This window comes from Phocoena phocoena, chromosome 10, assembly GCF_963924675.1.
Source record: "Phocoena phocoena chromosome 10, mPhoPho1.1, whole genome shotgun sequence".
Taxonomy (NCBI): Eukaryota; Metazoa; Chordata; class Mammalia; order Artiodactyla; family Phocoenidae; genus Phocoena; species Phocoena phocoena.
The window spans coordinates 35,550,765-35,578,641 of record NC_089228.1 but is presented as its reverse complement, the minus strand read 5'-3'; the positions used below and the strand labels follow the sequence as shown (position 1 = coordinate 35,578,641).

General features: G+C 54.6%; 1 protein-coding gene and 1 pseudogene across 2 annotated transcripts; one reads left to right on the top strand and one right to left on the bottom strand.

The window, feature by feature from the left end:
- Positions 1 to 562: 562 nt before the first annotated feature.
- Positions 563 to 27,291, bottom strand: TKT (transketolase). Of its 2 annotated transcripts, XM_065885216.1 has the most exons (14): positions 27,059 to 27,291; positions 17,739 to 17,856; positions 16,806 to 16,919; positions 15,906 to 16,003; positions 11,476 to 11,667; positions 9,706 to 9,824; positions 8,035 to 8,228; positions 7,120 to 7,284; positions 5,799 to 5,955; positions 3,843 to 3,973; positions 3,156 to 3,239; positions 2,955 to 3,048; positions 1,553 to 1,675; positions 563 to 853 (listed from the first exon to the last, which is right to left on the bottom strand). In XM_065885216.1, the coding sequence occupies exons 1-14, from the start codon at positions 27,163 to 27,165 to the stop codon at positions 678 to 680; spliced, it is 1,872 nt and encodes a 623-aa protein (XP_065741288.1). In that variant the 5' UTR covers positions 27,166 to 27,291; the 3' UTR covers positions 563 to 677. The 2 variants fall into 2 exon arrangements, with proteins under 2 accessions (XP_065741288.1, XP_065741289.1); XM_065885217.1 differs by lacking the exons at positions 16,806 to 16,919; positions 27,059 to 27,291 and having other exon boundaries at positions 17,739 to 17,835.
- Positions 4,137 to 4,536, top strand: LOC136129836 (dihydrofolate reductase pseudogene; annotated as a pseudogene).
- Positions 27,292 to 27,877: the final 586 nt, after the last annotated feature.

Genomic DNA, 27,877 nt, shown 5'->3' with positions numbered 1-27,877 from the left:
TTTCTAAGTGTGAGCAGAAGCTCCTGGACCAGCTGTCAAATACAGAGTCCGGCCCCAGAGGCAAGGCCCAGGAAACTGCATTTTCACAAGTCGTGGGGAGGCAGTTCTGCACACTTGGAATTGAGGACTGCTGGGTCTGTGGTGCTGGGTGGGAGATTCTTGTTTTTCTTGCTGCCTGCAGCTCTGATGCCGACCTGAGAGCTTCATTCTTTCTCAGGATGGGGCTACCTGTTTGCCTCTGCTTCTCTGAGGCTGCTGGTTAAGAGGGCATGGGAAGGAACTGGAGCAATAAGCGAGTGCCCTCCCTACCCCAGGAGACCTCGGACCACAGGGGTCAGACTATGAGGCAGCTCCCTAGACCCCTGGGGCCGGGCCAGCTGAGGGTGAGAGCTTCCGCCTCTGGGCTGGAAGGCAGGTTGCAGGCGAACCTGGTGGTGCTTGGGAAGCAGCAGCAGCAGCTCAGAACCGACTGCGCCAACCTCCCTCCTTCTCCCTCCACCCTTCTTCCTCTGAACCAGCACTGGCTGTATTCACATCAAAGAAAAAACATTTCAGGAGCCAATTCATTTTTCTCAAAACATATATTTATGACTCCTCTCGGCACATCTTTGAGCACCTCTGCCAGGATCTCAGGAATGTGTAGAACTCACTCCCACGCTGTACCCCACACCCCCCCACTAGGCCTTGGTGACCAGGCCCCGCACGGCTTGCGCGATGGCGTCCTTGTCAATGCCGAACATCTTGAGCAGTTCTGTTGGTTTCCCGCTTCTTGGCACATGGCTGACAGCCAGGCGAGTGACAGTGACACCAGGCTCGCCCATTACTGCAGAGGCCACTGCCTCACCTATGCCACCTGGACAAAGGAAAGGAGGTGAGTCAGGTGATGCAGCCTCAGGTGAGCAGTGGGCGGGTCCCCAGAGCCCCTAGCTGCCCCCCCAGGCCCTGAATCAGTTGGAGTTTATTCCCTTTCCCAAGGGTGGGGGGATGGCATATATACCAACCACCGTGCCCTACGCCTGTAGCCAGAGCAGACATCACCAATCACAGTACTTATTTTTTTCATAAGCCCAAATATGGCCTCTGAATCACATTTAACACCATCCTCTGGGCAGCTGTCATCAACCGACATCTGCACTTGACCTCAGGGTCTAAGCCCGTCTATTCCCCTGGGGCCTGCTTTGGAGGAAAGAGTAGTGTGTATTTGTAGAGGATGGCTTTGTGAAAAACTCATTAAAGCCAGAAATTGTGTCGCTTTGCCGGTTTGATTCTGCACAACAGCCTTAACGTTCAGGTACTTCAGGGACATGACCACTGTATGCTCTTAGCACGGCTGGAACCCTCTCGGGCTTCCTGGGTCAGGCGGGGATCCAAGGAGCCATTCCAGCCATTGAGTTCAAGGGTCCCCAGGCCAAGCCTGAGGTCTGTTAAGAGGCCAAGTCCCAGCTGCTCTGGGTTTCCTGGGCCGCAGCTACCTTCCTGGGGCTGGGATAAAGGAGGACGTCCAGCCCTATGCCCCCAGCCCTCCCAACCTGTGTGTCCCTGGCTCTCTCACCTTCATAGTAGTGGTCCTCCACGGTGACGATCCTGCCCTTGGTAGCACGGGCACTGTCGAGAATGAGCTTCTTGTCCAGGGGCTTGATGGTGAAAGGGTCCAACACACGAATGTTGATCTTCTCTGTGAGGGGAGGAGAAGTGGGGCGGGCTGAGGGGAAGGAGCTGGGCACCATGGGTCTGCCCTTTGGGGGCCTTTGATGGGCACCCTGCGAGGGGGCCTGTCACACAGCTGCCCACCCCCAATGGCTCGGCCACCTCCTCTGTTGATCTGTGATGCCCGTGTCCTCCACACCCACCCCTCCACCTCGGAGCCTCCCTGGCCTGACAGGAGCAGCAGGTCTCATGCAGGAAGAGGAGCGCCTCCTCTCTCCCCTCACGCCCTGGGCTGCAGTATCTTGGCCTTTGGACCGACTGTCAGGGAAAGCCAGAGGGACGGCCGCCTCCAGGGGTCTGCCCTGAGGTAAAGTGAGGGCATGTGGGGTGGTGGGGAGGGGAGCTGTGGCTGCAGGCAGGACAGTGTCAGGTCAGGAGGATGGGTCAACCCTCCCCCTGGATCTCCAGCCCGTCTCGCTCCTGCTCTGGCCCTCCCCCCAGTTCCTCAGAGCTCTGTTCCTTCTGCCTGGGCCTCTTCGATACCCTCTTTGCGTATCAGTTCCTACTCACATCTGAGGTCATTTTCTTTTCTTTTTTTAAATTTATTTATTTTTGGCTGCATTGGGTCTTCGTTGCTGCGCGCGGGCTTTCTCTAGTCGCCGTGGCTTGTCTTGTTGCAGAGCACGGGCTCTAGGCGCGTGGGCTCAGTAGTTGTGACTCCCAGGCTCTAGAGCGCAGGCTCGGTAGTTGTGGCGCGTGGGCTTAGTTGCTCCGCGGCAGGTGGGATCTTCCTGCACCAGGGCCTGAACCATGTCCCCTGCACTGGCAGGTGGATTCTTAACCACTGTGCCACCAGGGAAGCCCTGAGGTCATTTTCCTAAGGACACTCATGTCCACCCTCTCCTGGGTGCTCAGCACGGCTGAAATCTGTTGTGATTCTACTGCAGGGGAGGCTAATGCCTGTCTTCCCTACAGCTAACACTTGTGAGCTCACAATGATAATAATAATGCCAGGTCACGTTTATTAAATCCTCAGGACAGCCCCGTGGGGAAGGTGATAGTACCTCCATCATGGATGGGGAAACGAGGCACAACGATGCTGAATAACAGACTTAATTAGCAGCCAGCTAAGTAGATTCAGGCTCCAGGGCCTCTGATCTGGCCACCATGCTGGGCACACAGTGAGTGTTCCAAGCCTGGCTTTTAGTAATATTCTCATCATTTAATTAGACGAGATTTTTCTTCACCCAAGACTGGGTCTGCAGTTAGCACCCCATCTAAAACTTTGTGGGTCCCACCCTCCTTACCTTTCTTTAGCAGGTCAGCAGCAGCCAAGGCCTCATGCAGGGTCACCCCAGCCCCGATCACAGTCACCTGGTCGTCCCTGCTCTTCAGGACCACCTGGGGGCAACATGGGGGCCAGTGAGGCTCAGAGTCTGATAGACCTGGGTGGGTCCCGACCTCAGGCTCTCTCTGTGGGGTCTCATTGGGGCATAAACCACACTGACCTTGGCCTGTCCGATTTGGAAATCCTCATTGTTGTTGTAGATGATGGCGTTTTCTGGGCGGCTGGTCCGGATGAAGCAGATGCCCTGGAATGAAACAGAATAACTGAGGATTTCAGGATGCAGGACTTCCAACCTTGAGGACTGGAGTCTTTCCTCTGCAGCACGTGCCTCTCCAAATACTCCTCCTGCGTGACAGCCAGCCCCAAGCCCCAGATGGAAGATAACTTCTCCATCAGGTAGACTGGCCTCCAAGGACTGCACCCCCCCGCCCCCCACCCCAGAGTGCTGTGGCTCACCCCCTGCCCTCAGAGGGACGAGAGCCATGTGAGACATTCCAGTCAATGGCAGCGTGGCTCCTGTTCAGGACTCAGTTCATTCCGTCTTGGAGAATTCAACTCAGGGAGGGCAGACAGGCAGCAACTGCTGGATCGGCAGGGGCTGCCAGGATGCTCAGTGGTGAAAGAGAGCGGTGATCAATTAGCAATGTCTGCCACGCAGCAGGAAGGGTGGTGTGTATTTCATTTTTCCTGGTCTAACTCCTCCAAAGCCACAACACCAGTGCAAGGTCAGGAGACACCACTCTGGGGCAGCAAATTATCAGCTCTGGGCCTGCATACTGGCCTCCCTTCCCGTCCCTTTAGGGAAGCGCTAGCTGCCAGCTGAAGAAAGAACAGTTAAGTGACCTACCTTTTTATTGGCTGCTAATTCCACTGCCTTCTCCGTAGACACCCCATCACTTGGGTAAAAGACGGTTGACATGGGGACAGACCGAAACATAGCCAGATCTTCCAGGGCCATCTGGGAGGGCCCATCTTCCCCTGGGGTGTGGGAAAGGATATGCTGAAGTAAGACCTCATGCGTGGAATGGAATCCTGGCCCCAAACCCTGTTTCAGAAGTCCGGGGACAGAATTTCGCGCCAAGCTGGCGGGCTATCCCCGGCAGTGTGACGTGCTAGCTCGGAAGTGTTTTCTGCCACCGTCATGGTTCGTCTGCTAAACCGCATTGTCGCTGTGTCCCAGAACATGGGCATCGGCAAGAATGGGGACCTGCCTGGGGCCCCTGCTCAGGTAAACAGAATTTGGTGATTATGGGTGGGAAAACCTGGTTCTCCATTCCAGAGAAGAATCGACCTTTAAAAGGACAGAATTAATATAGTTCTCAGTAGAGAACTCACGGAACCTCCACAGGGAGCTCGTTTTCTTGCTAAAAGTCTGGATGATGCCTTAAAACTTATTGAGCAACCAGAATTAACAAATAAAGTAGACGTGGTTTGGATAGTGGGAGGCAGTTCCGTTTATAAGATATCCAGGTGTTCCTTCTGATGTCCAGGAGGAGAAAGGCATTAAGTACAAATTTGAAGTATATAAAAAGAACAATTAATGTGAAAGTGATTTCTGATCTAAAGCCTCCCCCCCCCCCAAAATTATGTATTTTTTGTTGTGGAGAGTGTTGTTGACTTTAGATCTATGGTTAATTATTTCTAAGCTAAGTACTTTTTTTTTAAGCAAAGTACTTTTATTCCCCATTAATCTTAACTAGACTGTATCAGATACCATTTGTGAAACATTTCTTGCTGTAACTGCCTGAATGCCCATCAAGAGTCAAGAATAGGTGACCAGCACGTGCCTAGGGTAGAACATCTACCAAGACAGCCCGAAGTGGCAGAGTCCCCTGGTAGCATGAGCTGAAACCAGAGCCTATAGAGCTAGGAGCTAGGCAGATGGGTCCAAAGGTCAGAAATGGATTATAAACAGAAGAGTTAGCATTCAGTTACTAAAACTAGATGAAAAAAGGGACTGTGAATTACTGTATATCACACTTTTGAAAAACATTCTGTTCACTTAGACTAGGAGTCAATAAGTTGAAAACTCCAGGATACTCCACAGAGATAGTAAAGAGGCAGGTACGAGACTACCTTTTTGGTGGTTAAAGGAGAAGGTCTGAGACCTTAAAAAACTTTGTTTCTGATCTTCAATGAGATTGCATGGGATGTTACAATGATAGAATAAGAATTGGCTGCTCTTTACAAAAAAGAATAACCTAATATCAAGCATAATGGCTAAAATTAAAAATTCAAAGAGGTGAAAATTGAGAATGAATATTGCTAGAAACCAAAATTAGTAAGTTAGAAACTAAACACAGAATTAAAAAATGAAAATTAAAACATGTTTTACCCATCACTTTAGCAAAGATTTAGATTAAGTATCAAAAAAAAAATTAGCATTTTCTGCCTTATAAATTGGTACAACCTTTTTAGAGTGTAAGTTAGCAATATCAATTAAAATTCAAAGTATTCTGGGTTTGGACCCAGAACTTCCACTTCTAGAAATTAATCCTGAACAAAGAAATGGACCCAAGAGTATTTCTTGCAACTTTCTTTTTCAAACTTGGAAACAGCCCAAATGTTGATTAAAAAGAAATAACTAACCAATATGTCTATAGAATATAACATCTGCAGCAGTTAAAGAGAATGAAGTACTGACAGAAAAATGACAAAAATTGCTACGTAAAAGAAGCAAATTGTGTATAATACTCAAAATGTTTAATAAATGTTCATGTGTGGGAAAAAGCAAAAAAATAAAATAAAATAAAAAGAACTCTGGGGACGTCACAGGTGTGAGCACCCGGCCACAGCTCCTTACCGATGGACACGCCGCAGTGGGAGCCGCAGAGGTTGATGTTGCTCTCGGAGATGGCTGCCATGCGAATCTGGTCAAAGGCCCGCGTAAAGAAGGCTGCAAAGGTGCTGCAGAAGGGCACCGTCCTGTCACGTGTGGCACAGCCCACGGCGATGCTCACCTGGGGGCAGAGTGGGTGGTGTCAGCCCAGAGGAGGGGAGAGGGTGGCCAGGGGGCCCAGGACCCCCAGGGCCACCTCTTGGGAGGTGAGGGGTCCGTCATCCTAGTAACTGTTAATTCTCCTCCTCCCATGCAAGTGATCCTGTGCGCTCACGGACTCCACAGTCTGTTTCCAAACTCCTTCAACTTGAAATCGTAATTTCACAAGTTCTCTTAAAATCACCCTCCTGGGGGACACTTTTCTAGCAAGAAAAGCCTTTCACAGAGCAGGCCAGTAAGCTTGAGCATGGATGGTCCATCCTTCCCAGGCCTCTGCAAGTCTCCTTCACCATCTCCCTGCCACCCCAAGGCCTCTGCAGAGACCAGCCCTCGCAACCCCTCTGTATGCCCAGAGGCCCCAGGCCCCAAATGCTGGCCCAGAAGCACTGAGTGCAGGCATACTGGTTCTAAATTGGCATCACCTCCACAGCTCTGAAACCCACCAGCTGACAGGAGCCCTCCTTCCCCAGCCCCCCACCCCCCGGCCCTGGCCCCTCCAGCTGCCAAGGCTGGAAGCCAGAGACAACTTCAGGTTCAGGTGGAGGAAGAACTCTGGATGCAGCAGAGTCAGGCGGTCTCCAGCGGGAGGAAGCTCCCAGTTCCTAGAAGCCTGCAGGCCAGGCTGGGCTCCTCGGCCAGGATATTTTGAAAAACAGGACAAAACACTGTTCCTTATGTAACAACCATAGATCCTGACAAGGAGCTGTTAACCCAACTGTGTGCATGACAGGGGTCCACAAAGTCCTCTCATCTCTGTATTCCACAGGGTGGCAAGGGCCAAAGCCTTGTGCATAAAAGGGCCCAGCAGACTTTGGCTGCTAGTTCCAGCCTCCTGGCTGTGCCTGCCCTTCCACCTGGAGGGCCCTTTACCCCCAGAGAAAGCCCATCCACCACAACGACTGGCCTGCGTGCAGCATCCCCTGCTCAGCTCCCCGGTGTGCACTCACCCAGCCCTTGGGTGTCACAACACCCCTCCCCCACCAGTTACTTGAGGTCAAGGGTCAATGCTGGGTCCTAGCTGTTTCTAGGGCCTAGCAGGCACCTGGCACTGCCAAACACAGATGCTCAAGGGAACAGGAGGGGTTCAGCCCTGCCCCTGCACCCCTCAGAGCCCAGCCGCACTCACCATGTTCTGCTCAGCAATGTAGCACTCGATGAACTGGTCTGGATGCTCCTTTTTGAAGAGCTCAGAGAAGGTGGAATTCTTGGTGTCCCCATCCAGGGCGATGATGCGGTCGCTGGCGTGGCCCAGCTTGGCCAGGGCCTGCCCATAGGCCTTGCGGGTGGCTATCTGTAGGGAGGAGAGTGGGAAGGCTGAGCACCTCGGGGGGCATGTGGCCTGGAGCCCAGCTCAGCCTCTGGGCCATAGCTTCCACCAGGGAGGAAAAGGGTAAAACAGCAGAAGAAGGAAGCCCAGCAGCATACGGCCCTATGGAAACTTCTGTAAGGGTGCCAATAAGAACTTAAAACGATGAATGTCTTGGGTGCAGCCTCTCGTCTCCAGCCCGGCTATGAACCATCTGAGCTGGAAAAGATGTCCTAACACCCCCATTTCCCCAGCCCTGTGAAAGAGGCCTGTGAACGCGCTCCACTCTGCACGAGAATACACTGAGGGCCTGGGAGTCAGAAAGCCTGACTCAGGTGGCACTGATGGGTCCACAAGGGGGAGTGCCCAGAGCCGGGCAGGCCTGCCCTTTGCCTTTGCCTGGCCAGAAGTGGGGGAGTCCTGAGCGCAGGCCAAGGCCACGATGGACCGGGGCTGGGGTGGGGGTGGGGGACTCAGAAGCTGTCAGCTTTGATCCCAGTAGCTTGCTGTGTGACTATGGGCAAATCCCTTGCCCTCTCTGAGCCTCTCTGCATGTAAATAATTCCAGAGCTGGCTGGCCCCATGAAAGAACTGGCAGGAGCAACATCTCAGGGTTCTTCCTCACCCAGAACTAATCTAATCTCTCTTCTCTTTCCCAGCCCCAGCCCTGGGGAACCAGAGAACCGCTGCCACCCTAGCCCAACCAGTCCAGAAAAGTGAGGCCCAACTGGGTACCTTGTCCCCAACTTTGTAGCTGGGTGGGGTGGGCATTCTGATGTTGGTAATGTCCACCGAGGGGGTGTCCTCCTGCGGGGGTTTCGCCAGGATCTTCTTTTTGCTCTGGATCTGGCTGTAGATTTCCTGGATGATCTGATCAGCCATGTTTTTGGGGAGGGGCTTCCCATGCCAAGACTCCTTATCTTCTATCCCTATGGGTACAACGTAGGAGGGCAGAGGGACAGGTAAGGTGAAAGCTCCCAGAGGGCCAGGAAGCTGCTCGAGGGGGCCTAACCCTCCACACGTCAAGGGCAGGCCACTATGGGGGTCAGGGAAGGAGGACCATGGTGACCAGCACTCAACTGCAGGCCCCTGTTGAGTAGCAGCCCAGTCCCCCAGGAGCTCCCAGTGGGGAGGGGGCATGTGTGGTAGATGAATGTTGCTGGCATGCCACCCCATCCCATTCCCCTTGCATCACCTCCCCACCCCAAGCCTGCACAGCGTGGGGTCTGCTGTAGAAATCACACTCAGTTTGTTGCATAGGTTGGGAGAGGAAGCTGAGGCCTAGGGCAGGGGGAGCACTGCCAAGGTCACCTATGCATCAGTGAGCAGCAGACGGGGCTCTGTAAGCCCCCAGGTGCAACCCCCGTGTGGCGGGGCATCTTGCCGTGTGGGGACCAGTGAGACTTAATAACCTTCTCCTCTAAGGTCACCTCAGATGTCACCACAGCCTGGAGAAAGCCAAGGGCTAACCCTCCCAAGCAGCCCCCAGGAGCTGAGGTTTCCAGATCCCACGTGGTGGTAACACCTGAGGAGTCAGCATCAGCGGCACTGAGGCCATGACTGTATCCCAGAGTCCTCTCCCAGAAGGTTCCAGAGCTGTGTACTTCTTCCCAGATACCAGTGAATATCCTCATTTACCTCAAGTCCACACAGGCAGAGGGGGACGTGACCCCTGGTGGGCAGGGGCAGAGCTGGACACATGGCACAGTGAAGCCAGCCCAGAGCCTGCAGTTAGCCCTTTTAGTGCCAGACTCCCTGTATCCCTGGGCAAGTCCCTGGCCACTTCTAGCCCCATCTTCCCATCGTTACAATGGGCAAGGGCCATCCCAGCCCCAAGCAAGGGTCTGGAGCCCGTGCCTAGGTGCTAGGGAGGGGCTTATGTCTGCATGGCTCTCAGGCCAGGCACAGGAACCATCTTCCAGACGCTCCTGGGCTGCCCACCTGCACAGGCCTCTGGAATCACTTTTCCATTGCATGAGGGGTACCCCGCTTGCCTCCTAGGGAAGAATCTAGGTCTCCCCAGGCTTTCCTGGGGCTCCCGGCATCAGCCCTTCGGCTCAGGGCAGACAGCTGGAGCCGTCAAGGTCGCTCTGCAGATGCCAGGCAGGGAGTGTCTTCTCTCCTTACCCACAGTCCTTCCCAAGTCCTCCCTCTCCTCCTGCCTACACATGACCCCCAGTCGAGACCAGCCAAACCAGGCTCTAAATCCCAGCTCAGCCACGCTGCCCAGCAAGTCTCCTGCTCCCCCTTCCCTGGACTGGGTGCACTCCGCTGAGGAAGCAAGCGGCTGGCTCAACCCCAGGCACGGGCTCTCAGAGGCATATGCCTCCTAAACCACCCCCTCTTCAGTCAGCCGCAGGGCCCGGTCCCGGGGTGGTGGGTGGGAGGAGACTCGAGCATACAGACCTGTGATGCCTCGACCCTTGAAGGTCTTGGCAATGATGACCGTTGGCTGGTTCTTGACCTGCCCAAAAGCTTTGCACAGCTCCTCCACGCTGTGTCCATCTACGATGATAGCGTGCCAGCTGGGGACAGAAAGAGGGCGTGAGGGGTGAGGGCCCTGAGAAGGGTCCTGGGGAAAGGCCCTGCCCTCGCTGCACTGCACGGCTGCGATCTGGAAAAGAGCTGGAGGAGCTGGGGCGCCTCAAACCTGCCGGATTCCGATTTGCGTTTAATTTTCACATTGTTTTACTTCCTCTTGTTTGCCTTTGAACAGATTTCCCTCCTCTCCTAAGTAATGCAAAGCCTAGTTACTTATTGTCTTTCATTCCTGAGCTATTCATTTCCTACTGAAAGCTGCTTTTAGGACAATGCAGTGGGTTTGGAATCTACTGCTAGATTTTTGATGAATTTTTATTTAAGGGACACATCCGATCACTCTGTAGATGGTGGACGTGGTGCCGGAAACTTGTATGTCCGCCCGCCTGCAGGGGACACGGGTTTGCGCCCCGGTCCGGGAAGATCCCACATGCCGCGGAGCAGCTAAGCCCATGTGCCACAACTGCTGAGCCTGCGAGCCACAACTACTGAAGCCCACGTGCCTAGAGCCTGTGCTCCCAACAGGAGAAGCCACCGCAATGAGAAGCCTGCGCACCGCAACAAAGAGTAGCCCCCGCTTGATGCAACTAGAGAAAACCCATGCGCAGCAACGAACACCCAACGTAGCCAAACATAAATAAATAAAATAAATTAAAAAAAAAAGAATAAAAGCAAATTATTAAAAACAAACAAAAACCTGTTGTTGTCCCCATTTTATAGACATGTAAACTGACATACTGAAGGTGGAGTAATCTGCCCAAGGCCGCAAAGCAAGTTAAGTGATGAAGCCAGGACTTAAGGAATCTGGCTTCGTAGCCACAAGGTTATGGACACAGACCCAAGGATGCTGCCGGGGTTATACTCCAAGTCCCCAGCCCGATGTGGCCTTGAGGAGGTCTGTCCCTGAGGCATGTTGTGGCTGTTTCTTCCCCTGTCCAACAGAGAATCTTTCTTCTCTTCATTTTCTCCCTCTGTAAGGTCACTCAGGTAACAGCCCTGTGTCTGCTGTGTGATCAGGTACTGCAACTCCAACTCAACTTTCCCTGGTCATCGGCTCATCTATGAAGGGTGGCCTTGAAGGCCCTGGGCCCTCAGAGCCCAAGTGCAGAACTTGTATTTGGGGTAGGGGAGGGACATCAAGGTGAGGCCCTCTCTGGCTGACACCCGCCCAGATGGACCTCCCTGCTTTGTAACACGTGACTGAATTCACAACCATCCAAGGCCCATGGGGGAAATCTGGAAATCCTGTCTCCCATTTCCCTATGAGAGGCCTGTTCCTCCTCCTGTCACAGGAGGTAACCAGTGGCCTGACGTACTGAGCGAGCCTGGTCCACACCGTGCACCTCCTGCCTCCTCACCCAAGAACAAGGTGAGGATGTGTGAGATCACGTTATGTGGAAGCTCTGAGAGCCATCACACCACCCAACGTGCAAATAAAGGAACTTGCTCAGAGCTGGGCCTCAGCCCACAGATCCATGGCACTGGCCAGGGCGGCCAAATGCCCTGTGAGTCAGACCCTGAAGGGAGACCTTCTTCTGATGGGGCTTAACCTCTGGCTTCAGCCCCTGCGTCTGCAAAGCTTTTGGTACAGAGGTATCCTTTGCTATGAGGGTGCTCAGGCCACAGTTTCGTACGTACCCGAAGGACTCGCAGCGCTTCTGGTAGACGTCCATCTGATGCTGCAGCGGGGTGGGGTCGCTCTGGCCCAGGCGGTTGATGTCAAGAATGGCGACGAGGTTGTCCAGCTTGTAGATGGCCGCAAAGGCCATGGCCTCCCACACGGAGCCCTCTGACAGCTCCCCGTCTCCCAGCAGGCAGTAGACACGGTAGCTGTGGGGGGGGAGGTGGGGGGGGGTTAGAGACCGGCCCCCCTGCCTGGCCCACGTGCCCCTGGCCTTTCCCTCTGGGACGTGCAACAGCTGTGCCTACCCCAAGTCCACACCCAGTGAGGAAGGGGCTGTGAAGGAAGCTGTCAGGAGCTCCAGAAAGTAGTACCAGCTGCCAAGAAACAGCTCCAGACAGCAGCGTGGAGTGGTTAGGGCATGAAGAAAATGGTGAGGTTCACAGGGGCTAACTACTCACGCTGGGCGGGAGGGCCCTGAGCCGCCCGCTGCCGGGGCACACCCACTTCTCTCCACCCCACCGTGAACCAGGACTGCTGGGGGAGCCCTGGGACTCGCTAAGTGGGCCAGAGAGACAGAGCACCTTTCTGCTCAGAGGAACTGGGCCAGGGAGGCCATCTGTGATGCACCCTAGAGGGAGGCTTCAGGTGAAGATGAGCACGCACGAGGGGCCTGAAGGCCGGGATCACGGTGTGGGCAGGTGCCTCAAAGGACGGTCTCCTCCCAAACTTCTGGGGCTGGTTCTTACCCAAGACTAGAGCTGGGCCTAGGCTTTCTCCACCCCAGGGTCTATCTCTTGCCATCAAAACAGGCAGCCATGATTGTTCCAAAGGCAGTGTGACACGGTAAAAAAGAGCAATAAAGTTGGGATAAATTACCCAGAAACAGAACCTTCCCTGGCTGGGGAGGGTGGAGCCATGGGGTGAGGCTGGAGGCAGGGGGACCAGTTCAGGGACCTTGACCCCAACCCCCAACCCCCCAACTCTGCTTATCACTGAGTAACCCTCTCAAAGAAGGTAAGTGCAGTTGTTATTCCCAAGAAAACACACAGACAAGGAAACAGGCTCAAAGGTCAAGGCACCTGCCTGAAGATCACGCAGTTGGGGAGCAGCTGAGCGAGCATTCAGACACAGGCCTGACTGCCCGGCCCAGGCTGTCCACTCCTTGCTGACTAGGATCGCACACAGGGGTAGGGGCAGCAGGATGCCGAGACCCCCTTTCCCCCGCCCAGCGCCCAGATGCGTGACCCCAGGGAGCGAGGCTGGTGCCTGGATGGCTCGGAGGGACGCAGCCGCCCTGTTGCTGAGTGGGTTGGGCCTCCAGGCCTCCCTGCTGCAGGGCCAAGGCAGGGGGAGCTGAAGAGAGGTGGGGACGGCTGTGGTGCTGCCAGCATGACTCAGCACCCCTGCAGGCCTCCAGGTCAGGGAGGGCTCCTGCATCCTCCCCTTGCCACGCCAGGCCCGTACCTTCGCTTCTGCGGCCTCCAGCAGGCCAGGCCACTGGTTCCCCCACAAGGAGCAGAAGGTCCCACTCACAGAGGCTTATCTGAAGCTGGGTCTTGCATGCTGCAAGGGGGGGCCCAAAGACACTGCAGGGGTGGGGTCTGGCACAGCAGCTCCCGAAAATGACCAGCCTGATGGGGCTAAGCCAGAGAAACCTGTAGGGAACTCGACTTCCCCAAAAAGGGATTCCAGGGAAGCAGATTGGCTGCCTTCCCAACCCCACACCCACTTCCAAGGAACCTGAACTGGGGCCAAGCGTGGAGTTCCAGCATAGCCTCAGACTCAAGTCAGGAGGGCGGTGTGGGGAGACACTGGGGGTGCTTGTGAACAGGAAAGGGGGCCCTGCAGAAGCCAGGGCCAACCCTGAGGCCGCATATTTCCTGAAGCTGTTAGATTCAGGGTAGGGCTACAAATGCCCACAGTCCTGAATTACCATAAAGAGAAGAGACCCTAACGAGAGGGCCAACATTTGCTGCAGGAGTTGGGGAACCACCTCAAATATCCAACAACAGATGACGGTCTAAACGTGTTACAGCATCCCCATAAAACAGAACAGTATCAGTCATTAAACCTAGCTCTTGGACTTCCCTGGTGGCACAGTGGTTAAGAATCCGCCTGCCAATGCAGGGGACACGGGTTCCAGCCCTGGTCCGGGAAGATCCCACATGCCGCGGAGCAACTAAGCCCGTGTGCCACAACTATTGAGCCTGCGCTCTAGAGCCGGGAAGCCACAACTACTGAGCCCGAGTGCCACAACTACTGAAGCCCGCGCACCTAGAGCGCGTGCTCTGCAACGAGAAGCCACCGCAATGAGAAGCCTGTGCTCCGCAACAAAGAGTAGTTCCCACTTGCCGCAACTAGAGAAAAGCCCACGCACAGCAATGAAGACCCAACACAGCCAAAAATAAAAATAAAATATACAAACACTAGCTCTTGACAGGGTGTGAGAAAGTGTTCAGATTTTTCTAAAAAGCATGTAAAATTGTATAAATACTAGGATTATAAATCCATTAAGTTTTTTCTCACAATAACATGGAGGAAATAGGATACACTGTTAAGTGAGACTGAAATGGGGGAGAGGTGGTTAAGAATAAGGAAGAAGTTTCTTTTTTTTTTTTTTTTTGGCCACACCTCTCAGTATGCAGGATCTTCATTCCCCGACCAGAGAGTGAACCCATGCCCCCTGCAGTGGAAGCTCAGTCTTAACTACTGGACCGTCAGGGAAGTCCCTCGTTTCTTTTTAATGCATTCCTGTATTTTAGATTAGTATGTATTTTATAATAAAAAAATTATTTAAAAGAGAAATGGGGAATTCCCTGGAGGTCCAGTGGTTAGGACTCAGTGCTCTCGCTGCCAGGGCCCCAGGTTCGATCCCTGGTTGGGGAAGTAAGATCCCATAAGCCATGTAGTGCAACCAAAAAAAAAAGAAGAGAAATGGAAGAGACCCAATTGGATGTGTGCTCCCTGGTTGATGGCTGGACAGACCTGACTGGAGGCTGGATCCAGGACCTCTGGCAGCTGGTGCAGCCTGGTAATTCCCTTAACCCCTCAGCCTTAGCCAACCCTGGCCACTGAGAACCCAGCTAAACGCTATCTCCCTACACTGGCTTTTCCCATTATGTTAAGGTCAGGAAACGACCCTTCACGAGGAATTATTTCAAGCAACTGTAGAGAATAATTAACTCACAGCTCTGGTTCTGTGCCAAATAAAATACTCTTAAACACACATCCCATTCTTTGTGACTTTCTTCACTGCAAAGTGAGTCACTTCTGGGTGTAGCTGAGCCTGGCCCCAGAGCCCAGCCTGGGAGGCTATGCCGTCAGGTAACACTGGCCTGAGTCTGGAAGGCCTCGCAGCCCCAGCCCACCTCCTGGAGAGCTGTCTCATGAGCTTGCCCTGCACATAGTAGGTGCTCACTGGGGTGGAGCATCCAGTCAGGCTCCCTGTAGCCACCTGCCGCCTGCAGGCCAGACTCCCTTGGCCTCTCCTCTGGGAAGCTTCCCGCCCACAGAGCTCCCCGAGCCTGCTGTGCTTCCCTCAGGCCCCTCAGAGCAGCCTGGGGACCCTGAATATGGACTCCAGATGCACACCCTGGGTTCACATCCTGCCTCCACCATAAGGCAAACACCTTACCTCAGTTTCCCCACCTGTGAGAGGGGCAGCTGTACGCACCTTATCACCTCATCAAGGTGAAACCCTATAAAGCACAGAGCACAGGGCCCTAAACGGTAAAGGAGTGAAGAAACCACTCGGACGGTAAAGGAGTGAAGAAACCACTCGGACAGCCTGCAGCCGACACCCCTCCCCTCCGCAACAGACACCTGTCTGCAGGCCACGGCGGATGGCCTTGCAGCTGAAACCTGCCTCGAGGAGCTTCTCTCCCAAGCTGCCTGGTGCTGCAGCAGCAAACCTCTCTGACCAGGCTGCTCACCCTCCACAGGCCACTCTCTCCAGGGTTCATCTCTTCCCTGGCTGCCACGTGGGGGTCAGGGAGGCCCAGAAACACCCCCGGAACACCCCATTTTCTCCTTTCCCGAGGTAAAGGCGAGTGGCTCGGGCCTGGGTTCTCGGCACCTAGTCAGGCATTGAGAGGTGGGCCCACCTAAGACTTCCGGGGTCCAGGTGCCAGGCTTGGGGGGAACACGGGAACTCATGAGCCAAAGCGCTCTGGCCAAAGAGCATGTGACTCTGGACGCAAGGCTGGCCCTACCAGTCGCTATCCAGGGACTCTGGGCAGGTCCCTTCACTCCTCTGAGCCTATTTCCTCATCTGAAAAGGGAGCTGGTCCTGGTACCAGCCTCATGCCACACATGCATGGTTAGTTACTCAGCTCCTACTCCGCCCTGGGCAGGCCAGGAGGTGCTTGGAGCCAGCGAGTAAAGCCGGGCCACCAGGACCCCTCCCAAAACCATCGTGGGTGGGGATGGGGAGTGGGAGTGTTACCTGGCTTTGTCCAAGTATTTGCCGGTGTAGGCCATCCCGCAAGCGGCCCCGAGGCCTTGGCCCAGGGAGCCCGTGGCCACGTCGGTGAAAGCTTGTTTCTGTCATGACAGGGGGCTACAGTTACCACAGGCAATGTTTCCCAGAAGTGCCTCCCAGGATTCTAGCCCTGTGGCCTTGGGAGCCTCGAAGCCACACCCCACCCATACCCGGGGTGCAGGCAGGTCTGCAGAAGGCAGTGTGTGACTTCTCATTATTCCCCTACAGCAGTAATTGTGGGTGTGGTTCAAATACCAGCTCGGCCCATGGGGAGCTGTGTGACCTCAGGCCACGGACTGAATCTCTTTGGGCCTTGGTTCCTTCACCTGTAAACAGAGCCCACATTATTCACCTCACACAGTGGTTGGGAGAATTCATGACAAAACTGAAGTATTTGGCCTTAGTGGGTGCCCAGATGGGGCGTCACAGTTTCCATGGTAACCCCATGAACTCCAAACGTTTGCAGCGGCCCGAGGAGCACACCGGGCCCCTTCCGTGGGTGTCACCAGCATCCTGCTGTGACCCCCTTAGAGAATCCCTGGTGAACCTCTTCGCCCAAGCTGTGTCTAAGTGGCCAGGGAGGCCCAGCAGGGAAGGGAAGCCGGTGTTCGGTGCCTGGGGAGAGGCCCTCCCTGCAGTTGACCCAGAGTGCCCTGGGCTGGGGCCTTAAAAGTCTCACCTTTCAGCACAAGCTTGGGGTAAACAGCGTGTCCCCAAACCCCTGCTTCTTCCTCCCTTTAATGCCCTCCTCTGCCCTCCAACACCCTCAGCTCCTCAGTGGGTGCCCTGCCCCCTTCCCGCATGCCTTGAGAAACAGGAAGTGGAAGCAGAGGCCTGGAGAGGCTCCTGGTGGGGTGCACTTACCGGGACAGGGTGCCCGTCCAAGTCAGAGCTGATCTTCCTCAGGTTCAGCAGCTCTGCCTCGGGCAGGAAGCCGGCTTCAGCCCAGACGGCATACAGGATGGGCGCTGCGTGGCCCTGCAGGGGATGGACGGTGGGGGGATGGGTCAGATGAGGAGCTGTTCCCACCACGCCCCGAAACCCAGGGCCTGGCCAAACCGAACCTACCGGCCTGGGTATCCCTTTCAGGAAAGGAAGCAAGTGAAGGCTACCTTCCCTCCTTTCATCCCTCTCCAGCCCAAGGCTCCCACAGCCAAGGCGGAGCAGGCCCTAGGACAGGTGCAGGGGGAGCGCAGCTGTGAGGACTGAGGCCAAAACCCCAGCAGGCAGCCGGCCGCCCTAATCCCTGGGTTCTGGCACGTGAGTGGACTTGGACAGACTTCTAGCTCTCATGCCTACCCCGAGAGACCAGAGGCCATGGAGCCAGGCCTGGGTACAGGTGGATTTCGGGGTTTCATGGCAGTTTGTGGCTATGGTTCTCAAGCGGGGCGGCGGGGGGAGGTGGTCAGTGAGCCCCATCCCAAACCCTACTGCAGGGCATCACCACTCTTGAAGGAGCGAGCATGGCCTGGGTACTGGCACAGCAGAGACGCGTGTAGAAAGCCACAAAGCTATATCCCCGACCTGGACTCCAGTCCTGCCTGTCAACACCAAACATGGGTGGAACACCCAGAACCATTTCCATTATCCCCTCTACTAATTTGGTTGTTTATTCCTTAGCTTGGGGTTAAGCTTACCAGCTGGGTCAGCACAGAGCAAGACACTGAGGGAGGGGCCGGGCGGAGCAGCTGGAGAAGAGTGGTGAGGGGCTGGGTTCACACCAGGGAGGTAGGTCCCCTTCTTACCGTTTCAGGGCCCGCCCAGCCCCAGGTGAAGGACAGAGGGCTGGCCTCCTACCTTGGAGAGCACAAAGCGGTCGTTGTGAGGGCTCTGGGGGTCCGTGGCCTTGTAGCGCATGGTGTGGAAGAAGAGGACAGCCATGATCTCGGCGGCGCTGCAGCATGACGTGGGGTGGCTGCGGCCCAGGAGAAAGACAAACGCATACGTCACAGCCCTGCACCCCTGATCTACGGGGCTTACCTCACGCCCACAGACAGGGACCTGGAGGTGCAGGTCCCAAGGAGCCACGGGCTCCTCCCTCCTGGGAGGGTTACATGGGGGTCTCAAGGAGGCACTGCTGGCAGCATGGGGGTTGCACCCTCCCAGGGGCCAACAGTCTGGACCCTCAGAGTCACGGTAATTGAAGAATCCTGGGGCTGGACTAGAGTCAGAAAGGAGGAGGGGTCCAGGAGACTGCGGTGGCCCCTCTATGAACAGTTAGCTAAGTCCCCGTGGGACTGCCCAGGACTCTGCCCACTTGTCGGGGCAACTTGGCGTCCCAGGCCCCCAGGGGTGCTGGGCCTCCTACGGCCCTGGGCACGGGCTAACGGACGAAGGCTCCCAGCAGCCTCCACCCGCAGGGTTGCTAGTCTGAAAACTGGGCCTTCGGGCTCTCCAAGAGCGTCACTGGGCAGCTCAGCAGGCTTTTAATGGGCATTCTGAGGGCTGGTATCGCCACCAGAAACCATGTTTCTGCACAGAATTTAACAGGCAAAGCAATCTCTTATCTTCTACAAAGGCTACAATCCTAGAAAAGATAAAAACTCCTTCTGCCTGAGACAGGGCTGGGCTGGCGCTGACAGCAGCAAGCGCAGGCTCAACGGTCTCCCTTTTTCAGGCTCTTGTTCTATTGGCTGCACAGTTATTTGAATGGCTACTGGGCAAAGGACTTAACCGGAGAACGTACAAGGATTATGTCTTAAGAAATGCGACATATTCAGGTTTCTTAGGACCCACTTGATTGATTCAGCCCCAGCGCCCAGGAGTGGAGACTGGAGTTCCTGGCAGGACAGCTGTGATTCCTGAAGCCCTCTGGTCCGCAGTTTGATTACAATGTCAGCCTCAGGGCACGTGCCTCCCAGCCGCTCCCTCCATGCAGCTCAGCCAGCTCAGCGCAGCCTTCTGCCGCTGCTCTGAGGCCCTTCACACTAAAACATGCCCACTGCCAAACCCAAGGGCACATGCACCACCTGGAGTTCAGTGGGCCTCCCTCCTCCCTGCCAGCCGGCTCCCACCATGGGTTAGGGGTGAGTCACTCCCAGAGCAGACACATTAGTAGAGAAATCCGGAACTGTCCATGCTGGTTTAGTACCCACATCCCCAGCACACAATCGTCTTATACTTAACCATTTCTACGAACTCCTGGTCATGGGGAAAGACACTAGACCTGAAAGAGGGAGGTGAGGAAATGTGAACGAGAAACCTTTCCCCGCCTGGCAGGAACCCAACTCCCTTGTCGCTAGCACAGAATTCAGCTGGAGGACACCCCCGTCAACACCAGCCAGGCTGACCTCCTGCCCTTCCCCTCCTAGGGCAGCCCCATCCCTGAGGAACCCCTCTTTCAAAAGTCATGACCCTGTTAGGAGAACAGTGGGGGAAGGATGTGGGTGGAGAGCAGGCCAAACTGCTCCAAGAGAAAGAACGCAGACAGGGACGGGAGCCTGGCCTGCCCTGCGCACCTGGCGGTTCCCAGGAAGGGGCTTCCGGGAGAAAGGGCTGTGACACAAGCACTTTTTGCACATGGTGGAGGTGTGCCTGGCCCCGGCAAAGCTGACGTGGTGGGAGGGAGGTCACCCACGAAGAGACACCAGAAGTTGAAAAGTAGTCGATTTGAACCCTTCCTTGTGAGACCCATGGGGGTTGAGCCTGTATTTCCTCCAAAGCCTGCATCCTGGACACACTACTAGCCCTACCTTCATACCTGCTAAATAAAAACATACAGAATAAGGGATCCTTGGGGGCCAGGTGTCTGCTCCACCGCACCCCAGAGCTTCCAGGGAACTCCCTCTGAGAGGTGTCCCAGGTGGGGAATATGGGCCACTCAGGCTGTGACTTCAGCACATGCGTCACCTCCCTGAGGCTCAGCTTCCTCACTGGTAAACGGGGTGCTGTGTGGGGATGGCGGGGGGTCCCTAAGACAATGAACTCAAAGTGCCCAGGTGACCATCGGCCACCACCACCTGCTGGAAGACCAGATGCCACACTTCTCAGGGCCTCCAACTCCTCATCTGCAGGCTGGGACCGCGACCCTCTGCGGACCACGGGGCAGGCAGGAGGGAAGAAGTGAGCCGAGAATTGAGATGACGCTCTGCAAACCGTAAACTGCTCGACACACAGGAGACAGTTACTCTCAGGTGCAGCTTACGAGAGGAACTTCAGTGTAGAGTCTGTGGTCTGAGGGCCTGAGATTCTCCTGTAACCCCAGCCTGCCCTGGGGGGACAACTGTGGGCGGGGGCCCACCCCAAGGGGCTGTACAGGACAAACCCATGAATGTAAACTGGCAAGAGGCAGGGAGGGGTGTGGGCAAGGTGGGAGGCTGCAGGGAATTTTATCCACCACGCAGCTCTTTGTGACGCATGGGGGTTATAAGTTTGTTCCGAAACCTGTCCACTTACTCCTAATTAGTTCAATCTATGAAGGTGGTGCTGAGGCCTTACAGCTGGGCCTAGGTAAGGCTCCCAAAGGCCCCCCACCTCTGGGAGGACATTCTTCCAGATGTCCCCACCACCACCCTTCCCTTCAGCATTCACTCTGCTTGCTCACAGGTTTCCCTGCAGAAAAAGTGCAGAGAAGATCCCTCACCCCCTGGCTGGGCTCCTCTCCATTATCAGCAGATAATGCTGCCAGCTGCTGGAAGATGGCCCTTCTCCCACCCTACACATGCCATACACATGCCTCAAGGCCTCAGAAAGTGAACCAGGGAGGTAAGCACTACCAACAGCCTCTCCCATGCTTAAAAATACAAAGAAAAATAATCTGTTATGAAGAAGAAATAAGTCCCCGAAGGAAAAAGTAAGAAATATGAGTTGAAAACCAACAGTTAAGGTCCAACCTAAAACGTTAAAAAATACAGTGAGCTCAAAGACACTAGAAAGATAAAAAATGGAAATTTATGAAATAGGAAGCAAATGTACAATTTTTAAAAATCGAAGTCAAGAGTTAGCTCTTCAAAAAAGAAAAAAAAGGGACTTCCCTGGTGGTGCAATGGTTAAGAATCTGCCTGCCAATGCAGGGGACACGGGTTCGAGCCCTGGTCCGGGAAGATCCCACATGCCACAGAGCAGCTACGCCTGTGCACCACAACTGCTGAGCCTGCGCTCAAGAGCCCACGAGCCACAACTACTGAGCCCATGCACCCCAGAGCCCGTGCTCCGCAACAAGAGAAGCCACCGCAATGAGAAGCCCACGTACCGCAACGAAGAGTATCCCCCGCTCGCCTCAACAAGAGAAAGCCCGCGCACAGCAACGAAGACCCAACACAGCCAAAAAGAAATAAAGAGGATATTTAATGACAATATATTCCTATAATGGAATACTATGCAACAACCTCAACAAGATCTCACAAATACAACACGTGAACAAAGCACACTGCTGACAGATCTCTACAGCAGGGAAGACCACACTCTTTATGAATTTATACAAACGTCTTAAGACTATAATAAAACAATAAAATGCAAAACTCAGTGTACAGTTCTTTCTGGGGGAAATCCTCCTTCTGTGAGGAGGGAGAGACACCCAGCAGGTTCTAAGGCACTATAACGTCCTAGTTCTTAAGCCTGGAGGTAGGTACACCCAGGATAGTTATTTATAACATGTACATCATTTATATTCTTTTTTAGGTATATATTAAAAAAAAATACTCAGGGGACTTCCCTAGTGGCATTCTTAACTAGTGGTTAAGAATCCGCCTGCCAATGCCGGGGACACGGGTTCGATCCCTGGTCTGGGAAGATCCCCCATACTGTGGAGCGACTAAGCCTGTGCGCCACAACTACTGAGCCTGTGCTCTGGAGCCTTCGAGCCACAGCTACTGAAGCCCGCGCGCCTAGAGCCCGTTCTCTGCAACAAGAGAAGCCACCACAGTGAGAAGCCCACGCACCACAACAAAGAGTAGCCCCCACTCACCGCAACCAGAGAAAGCCCGCGCACGGCAATGAAGACCCAACGCAGCCAAAAATAAATAAAATAAATAAATTTATATATTAAAAAAAAAATTTAAGAAAGAAAATACTCAGGCAAGAGAATCTCAGGATGCCAGGACACAAGCCATCCTTGTTCTTCCTGTTCCTAGAACCACTTGGGCTGGCTCCTGCCTGGAAGGACTGCCTCCACACCTCAGACTGTGAAGAAACAGAGCTATGCCCCACACCACTCTCTCCGAGAAGCCCTCCCTGACCACACTATCTAAAATACCTTCTTCAAGACTTCCCTGGTGGTCCACCGGTTAAGACTCTGCGCTTCCACTGCAGTGGGCTTGTGTTTAATCCTTGGTCGGGGAACTAAGATCCTGCATACTGCGTTAAAAAAACAAACAAAAAAAAACCTTTTTCCCCTTACTCATACTTGCCGCCAACTGACATTATGTGGCTATTTGTTGCCTGTCTATCCTAGGTGCAACTCCAGCTCCAGGAGGGCAGGGAGTTTGAGCCTTTTCACTGTTGTAGCCTCCGGCCTAAAGAGCAGCTGGAACAAAGAGTGCACAAATAAATGATGTATCCTGGCTCCAAGACTCTAGGGACGTGACCTCTCTGAGCCTCAGTTTCCTCAATGGAAAATGGAGACAGTAGCAGAATCTGACTGAATGAGGTAGTATTTGTGTGTCAAGAGCTTGACACAGTGCATAGGAAAACGGCAATTGCTCAGTAAATATCAGCTCTAAAAATACCAGATACAAAGTCGAACCTCCTTCTCATTTTGAGGACGGGACCACCAAGGTCCACGGAAGGGGGAAGTACCTTGCCCAAGGTCACACAGTCTACCATCAGAAGAGCTAGGAGAAAAGCAAAATGCTAAGAGAAAGTGAAGAATGGATAAACAAAATGTAGTATATCCAAACAATGGACTATTCAGCAACAAAAAGAAATGAAGTACTAATTCATGCTACAACATGATGACCTTCCAAATATTGTGCTAAGTGAAAAAAGCCAGACCCCCAAAGACCTCATTCTGTAGGATTCCATTTATATGAAATATCCATTAGAGTTAAAATGGGAAGTGGTAAATTCACTAAAACTTACTGTAAATCACTGTCGATATACTAAATTTACTAAAAGCCACTGGACCATACACTAAGAATGTTATGATATGAAAATTATACCTCACTAGAGCTATAAAAGGATGATCTTTAAAAGGAAGAAGGTGCTCAGAGCCCAGCAGAGGAAATACTTGAGCAGCCACACTCCCTTACCCAGTTGTGCAGCCCTCAGAGATTACAGCCAGGCCATGGGGGAGACTGACTTCTGAGCAAGAAGGCCAAACAGTGCAGGCCCCCGCCAGCTAGACCCACATGCTGGGGCAATCGCCCGCTCCCACCAGCCCACCCCACGGAGTGGACTTCACCTCACTGTTCAGGGCAGGAGCACAGAGTCTGCCTAAGGACCCAGCGTCCAGGGCTGGTAGCTGTGGTCTGTGGCAATAAGGGAGTTCCTGATTTTGTGAGACTGGGCTCTAGTGACAACAGGCCTCTGCCTAAAGAGGCAAAGTGAAGGGGAGTAAGAGCTGATGGTCCAGGGGCCACAGTGTGGTCAGCTAGCTCACGGGAAGACAGGAGAACACCTCAGACCCTAGCCAGGTGGCTGCACCAGGTTCCCAGCTTCAGGAAGCACTGCCCGTCAGCCCTGCTGAGTTCGGAGGCAAAGAACAGGGTCATCGCGGGACAGCCGGGTGTCCACACACAGAGTGGGGAAATGCTGCTGCTGGGGTAACCTCAACGGGCTTGCTCTTGCCTCACTCAGGGCCAGGCTGGGGTGAAGAAAGCAGGCCCAGACGGCAGTTATCTGCCCAGAGACAGCACTCAAAGCCTCTCAGAGTACCAGAGCTGGGTAGCAGGGAGGGATGTACTTCCAGCCACTTCAAGGTCACGTGAATCCCCCAGGACATGAAACCCACAACAGGAGGTGGCAGGACCCCAGAGCTGGCTCATTCTGGTCCCCCAGCCCCACCCTGGAGAAACCCAGTTCAAAAACCACCTATCTGTGAACTTCTCCTTTAGAGATGGGGAAACTGAGGCCCTGGGATGGGAAGGGTCTTTCTGACAAGGGCACAGCCAGTCGGAACACAGCCAGGGTTAGATTCGTCTCCCTGTGCCCACCAGCCAGGCCTGGCCAGACCTTACGTTCCTGAGTATCCACCCCAACACTGTGGGTCAGAGTCCCGGGGACTTCTAGGCACAGCCTGCACCTCCAGACCCGGGCCTGACTCTGATGGCGTCCTCAGATGACACTCAGCACTGTTTGGATAATGCCAGTCTAGCCCACTTGGTGAGAACTCAGAAATCTCCACCATGAGCCTCAGCAGTAAGGGCCCCTCTGACAAGGCCATCAAGTCTTATCTTTTAAAGCCTGGATGAGCTGAACCCTTGCCACGGCTGCCACAGCTCCCCCAGCACGCGGAGGGAGGGGCAGGTGACCTGGAGAAGCTGTGGGTGTTGCCACAAGGAGCCCTCTGTGCAGGCTCTGTCCCTCAGCTCCTCGGACACAGAGGCCAGTGTCCTCACTTCCCGGGCCTGGTGACGTCCACTGTCACTTGGTCAGTGATGGCACAGGAAGGGGAAAGCTACCGAGATATCAGGACTTCACCGAATCCTGAACACCACGGCCTGGTCCTCACTGATCCAATGTCAGTCCAGCCTCTGCGGTGACCATGAGAAGACTTTGGCCTAAGTGCTGTTTCACCACCGGGGCGTAAGCTCCCCCAGAAAGGAGACAACCTGACAGGATGGTCACTTTGGCCGCGACTGCGCAGAGCTGGGGCCTCTAAGCTGAGCCTTCACTCGATGGACCGCACCCATTGCTGTGAGGGAGTAGCCGGCCTCAAAACCAACATCTGGAGACCTGTTCAAGTCTTCCTTCACTGTTTGTTTGTGTGTTGTGTGCACACAGAGCTCTTGGCACATGCCTTTCAAAATCCCTTGTGAAAGAGGTAGTAATCGTAATGTTACTTCCTTCTGGAAAATTAAGTTTTTTCTAAGTATTTCTTTTTTTTTTTTTGGGCCTTGCAGCATGTTTTTTCCTAAGTATTTCTTTCCTGCACTTTTTACGCATGCTTAAAACGAACAGGAATCACTGTATCTTGTACTTTTTCTTTTTGTAAATGGACACTTTGAGTTCAGTGAGTTCCTCCCTAAGGCATTACAGTGTAAACCTGGGTGTAACTTAGTTGCCAATCCAGTATCTTGTCCCCATAGAAATCAGAGTTTAACTATCTAACAAAGACCCAGGAGACCCGTTGGACACCCTCTCCCTTTGGGAGCCCCCCTCCCCCAGCTGTAAATGTTATTTCATTTCTTTCCAAGTGCCTTCAAACTGACTGAGATCCCTCATCACTGTGCCTTATCTTCCCCTTTCAGGTTTCTCTCCGTATTCTGGCCTGGTGCTTGCTGCCTGCCTGCCCAAGAAGTCTTCTTGGTTAATGGGAGCCCCTCACTGGACAGCATGGAACAGCTACCAATGACCAGCTTGGGCAAGTCACTCAACACACTGGCCTCACTCTCCTCATCTATGAAATGTGGTATGACAGCATCTGTCTCATAGGGTTATTCTCAGAAGCCATAAGATTATATTAGCAATAGAGGATGCTCTGTGCCACACCAGGGATACTTATCGACCACTCAGGATCCCTGTAATTGTCTACAGGTTTTATCTAGACCTGTAAGATGCTCAGAAGTGTAACACTGTTTTGTGTCCCTCCAGCTAGATCGTCAGGAATCTAGCTAGAGAGCTCCTAGCATACAGCAGGGCTCAACAAGGTTCTGCAGGGCAAATGATCCCCTGAAGTGGTCAAGGGAAGGGGATCCAGTAGTACTTACCAAGCGATATAGGTGTGCAGACCTACTGTGTGCCAGGCAGGGGAGAGGGCACCAAGAGTAAGCCAGATCCCTGCCTGGCCAAGGGGTACCCCACATAATCGGGTATCAGCCAGAAGCAAGAAGACTTGGCTAGGAAGGTTTCTGGAAACCATCCCCCACCCACACTTCAATATCATTTCATGAACCCATCACATGCTGTCTGGGCAGCCTCATGCCCCGCCCCAAAGGGCTGGAATCCTGAAAACCACTCAGTGTGTAGGCCCTACTACTGTTCCCATTTTACAGAGCGGGGAAACAGGCTCTGAAGCGACTCACTAGCTGACCCTCTCAACTACCCCACCTGATGCCTCCAGCTGCACAGTGGCCAGTTATCATTACTGTCCCTTGCAACTGGCCATCTTCAGAGAAGGCTCCTTGGGATGGGCAACAGCCTTTCTCCATCTTCTGAGCCATTAGGGCTGACGGGAAAGAACGCTGGGGGATGGGCCTCTGACTTGAGGAAAGTGCACCTGGAGGCTGGCCCTGTATGTTCACCCCAAGGCCCTGGGGCTTGGTTCTTGGTTCTCTTAACCTTCCAAGTCTCCCCTCTTCCACCCCATCCCCTCCTCCTGCCCCCACCCCAGAGGAGATCTTAGACCTTCCCTTCACAAGGGATGCCAGGGTTCTGCATCCACGTGGCCACCTTCCTCCTCACTCTCCACTCCTGGAGTCTCAGCACCCCTGCTCCAAAGCCAAGAGTGGCAGGAATGTGACTCTGAACAGGAATGTGAGGTGGAGAAGGGGACGGGCAGTTTGAGGTAGGGACAAGGCCGGGGCCCCCAGGCTCCTCTGCAAGATGAGGGGTTAAAACAGGTGCTCTCGAGTTGGGCAGCACGGGTTCAAATTCCAGATCTCGCCGCGTGCGACCTCGTGCGAACGTTACCAATTACCAGGGAGGAAAGGGTCCTGGGGCCGCGCGTGCTGAGGGCACGGTACAGGGCTTGTCTCTCGGCGAGTGGGCACTAATGGTGGCCTTCCCGGCACGGCCGGCGAGGGGCCTCCGCAGTGCGTAGCCGCGCGTCCCCTGCGCCTTTGAGCAGCGGGGAATGAGGGGCCGAGCCGGCCTGAGGCCTGCTGGGAGCCGGGCCCCAGCGGGCGGAAGCCGGGCCGAGCGCGGGCGCGGCGGAAGGCTCCTCCGGCGCTGACCTGCGAGGCGCGCGCTCCGCCATGTGACCGCGCCCCCGGCCGCCTCCCTCGTGGTGGCACCGTGCAGCGCGACACGGAGCCGGCGTGCCCGCGGCCCCGGCGCCCTCGCCCTGCGCCCCCACTCACCCCGAGCCGGCCGCCGTGGTGGCCTGGATGGAACTGATGCGCAGGCGGTTGGCTGTGTCCTTCAGGGCCTGCAGCTTCTGCTGGTCTGGCTTATGGTAGGCCTCCATGGCGCGGCCGGGCGAACGGGCGGGTGGGGAGGCCGAGGACGCGGAGACGCAGCGCAGCGCAGCTGCCGGCAACTTGCTAAGGCTGGCGTTAAGAGTGCCGGGAGCCGCCCGCAGGGGCGGGGCGCCGGCATCACCCCAGGTTGCCCCGCCCCGCCCCGCCCCCGGACCCGCGGAGGCAGCCCCGCCCCAGCCCTCCGGCGCTGTTAGGGAACCGAGACCGTCGGGAGCCTGGGAGTCTCTGGACCCAGCCCGATGCTGTCCACCCGCCTAACCTCTCCGTCCCTCTTTCCTTCCCTGCGGGGCAGCTGCGGGCTGCCAGGCTCCTGTGAGTCAGGCTGCACTGCCATGCCGGGATTAACCACAGACACAAATAATGTGATAATAACTGCAGGTTCTAGGCCCGGCTCAGGGTTCTTCTGTTGAATCGCATCTTCACTGCAGACCGCTCTCCTTCCTCCACAAAGCCCTGGAGTGAAACTGAGAGGGGAGGCTTCATTGATTGTACCTTAGTAAAAATGAGCAAACTGAAACTGGCAAGGTCAATTAAGGTCACAGGGCTGGTGCGTGCAGGGGGCTCTGCCCTAGCAAACACGCCCTATCCTCAAGCCCCAGCCCCAGAGAGGGACCCCAGGGCTTGAGGAGCCTGTAGGAGGATGAGGATTATGAAAATGAGAATACATATTAGTAGTAATGATAATATCAGTTAATGTTA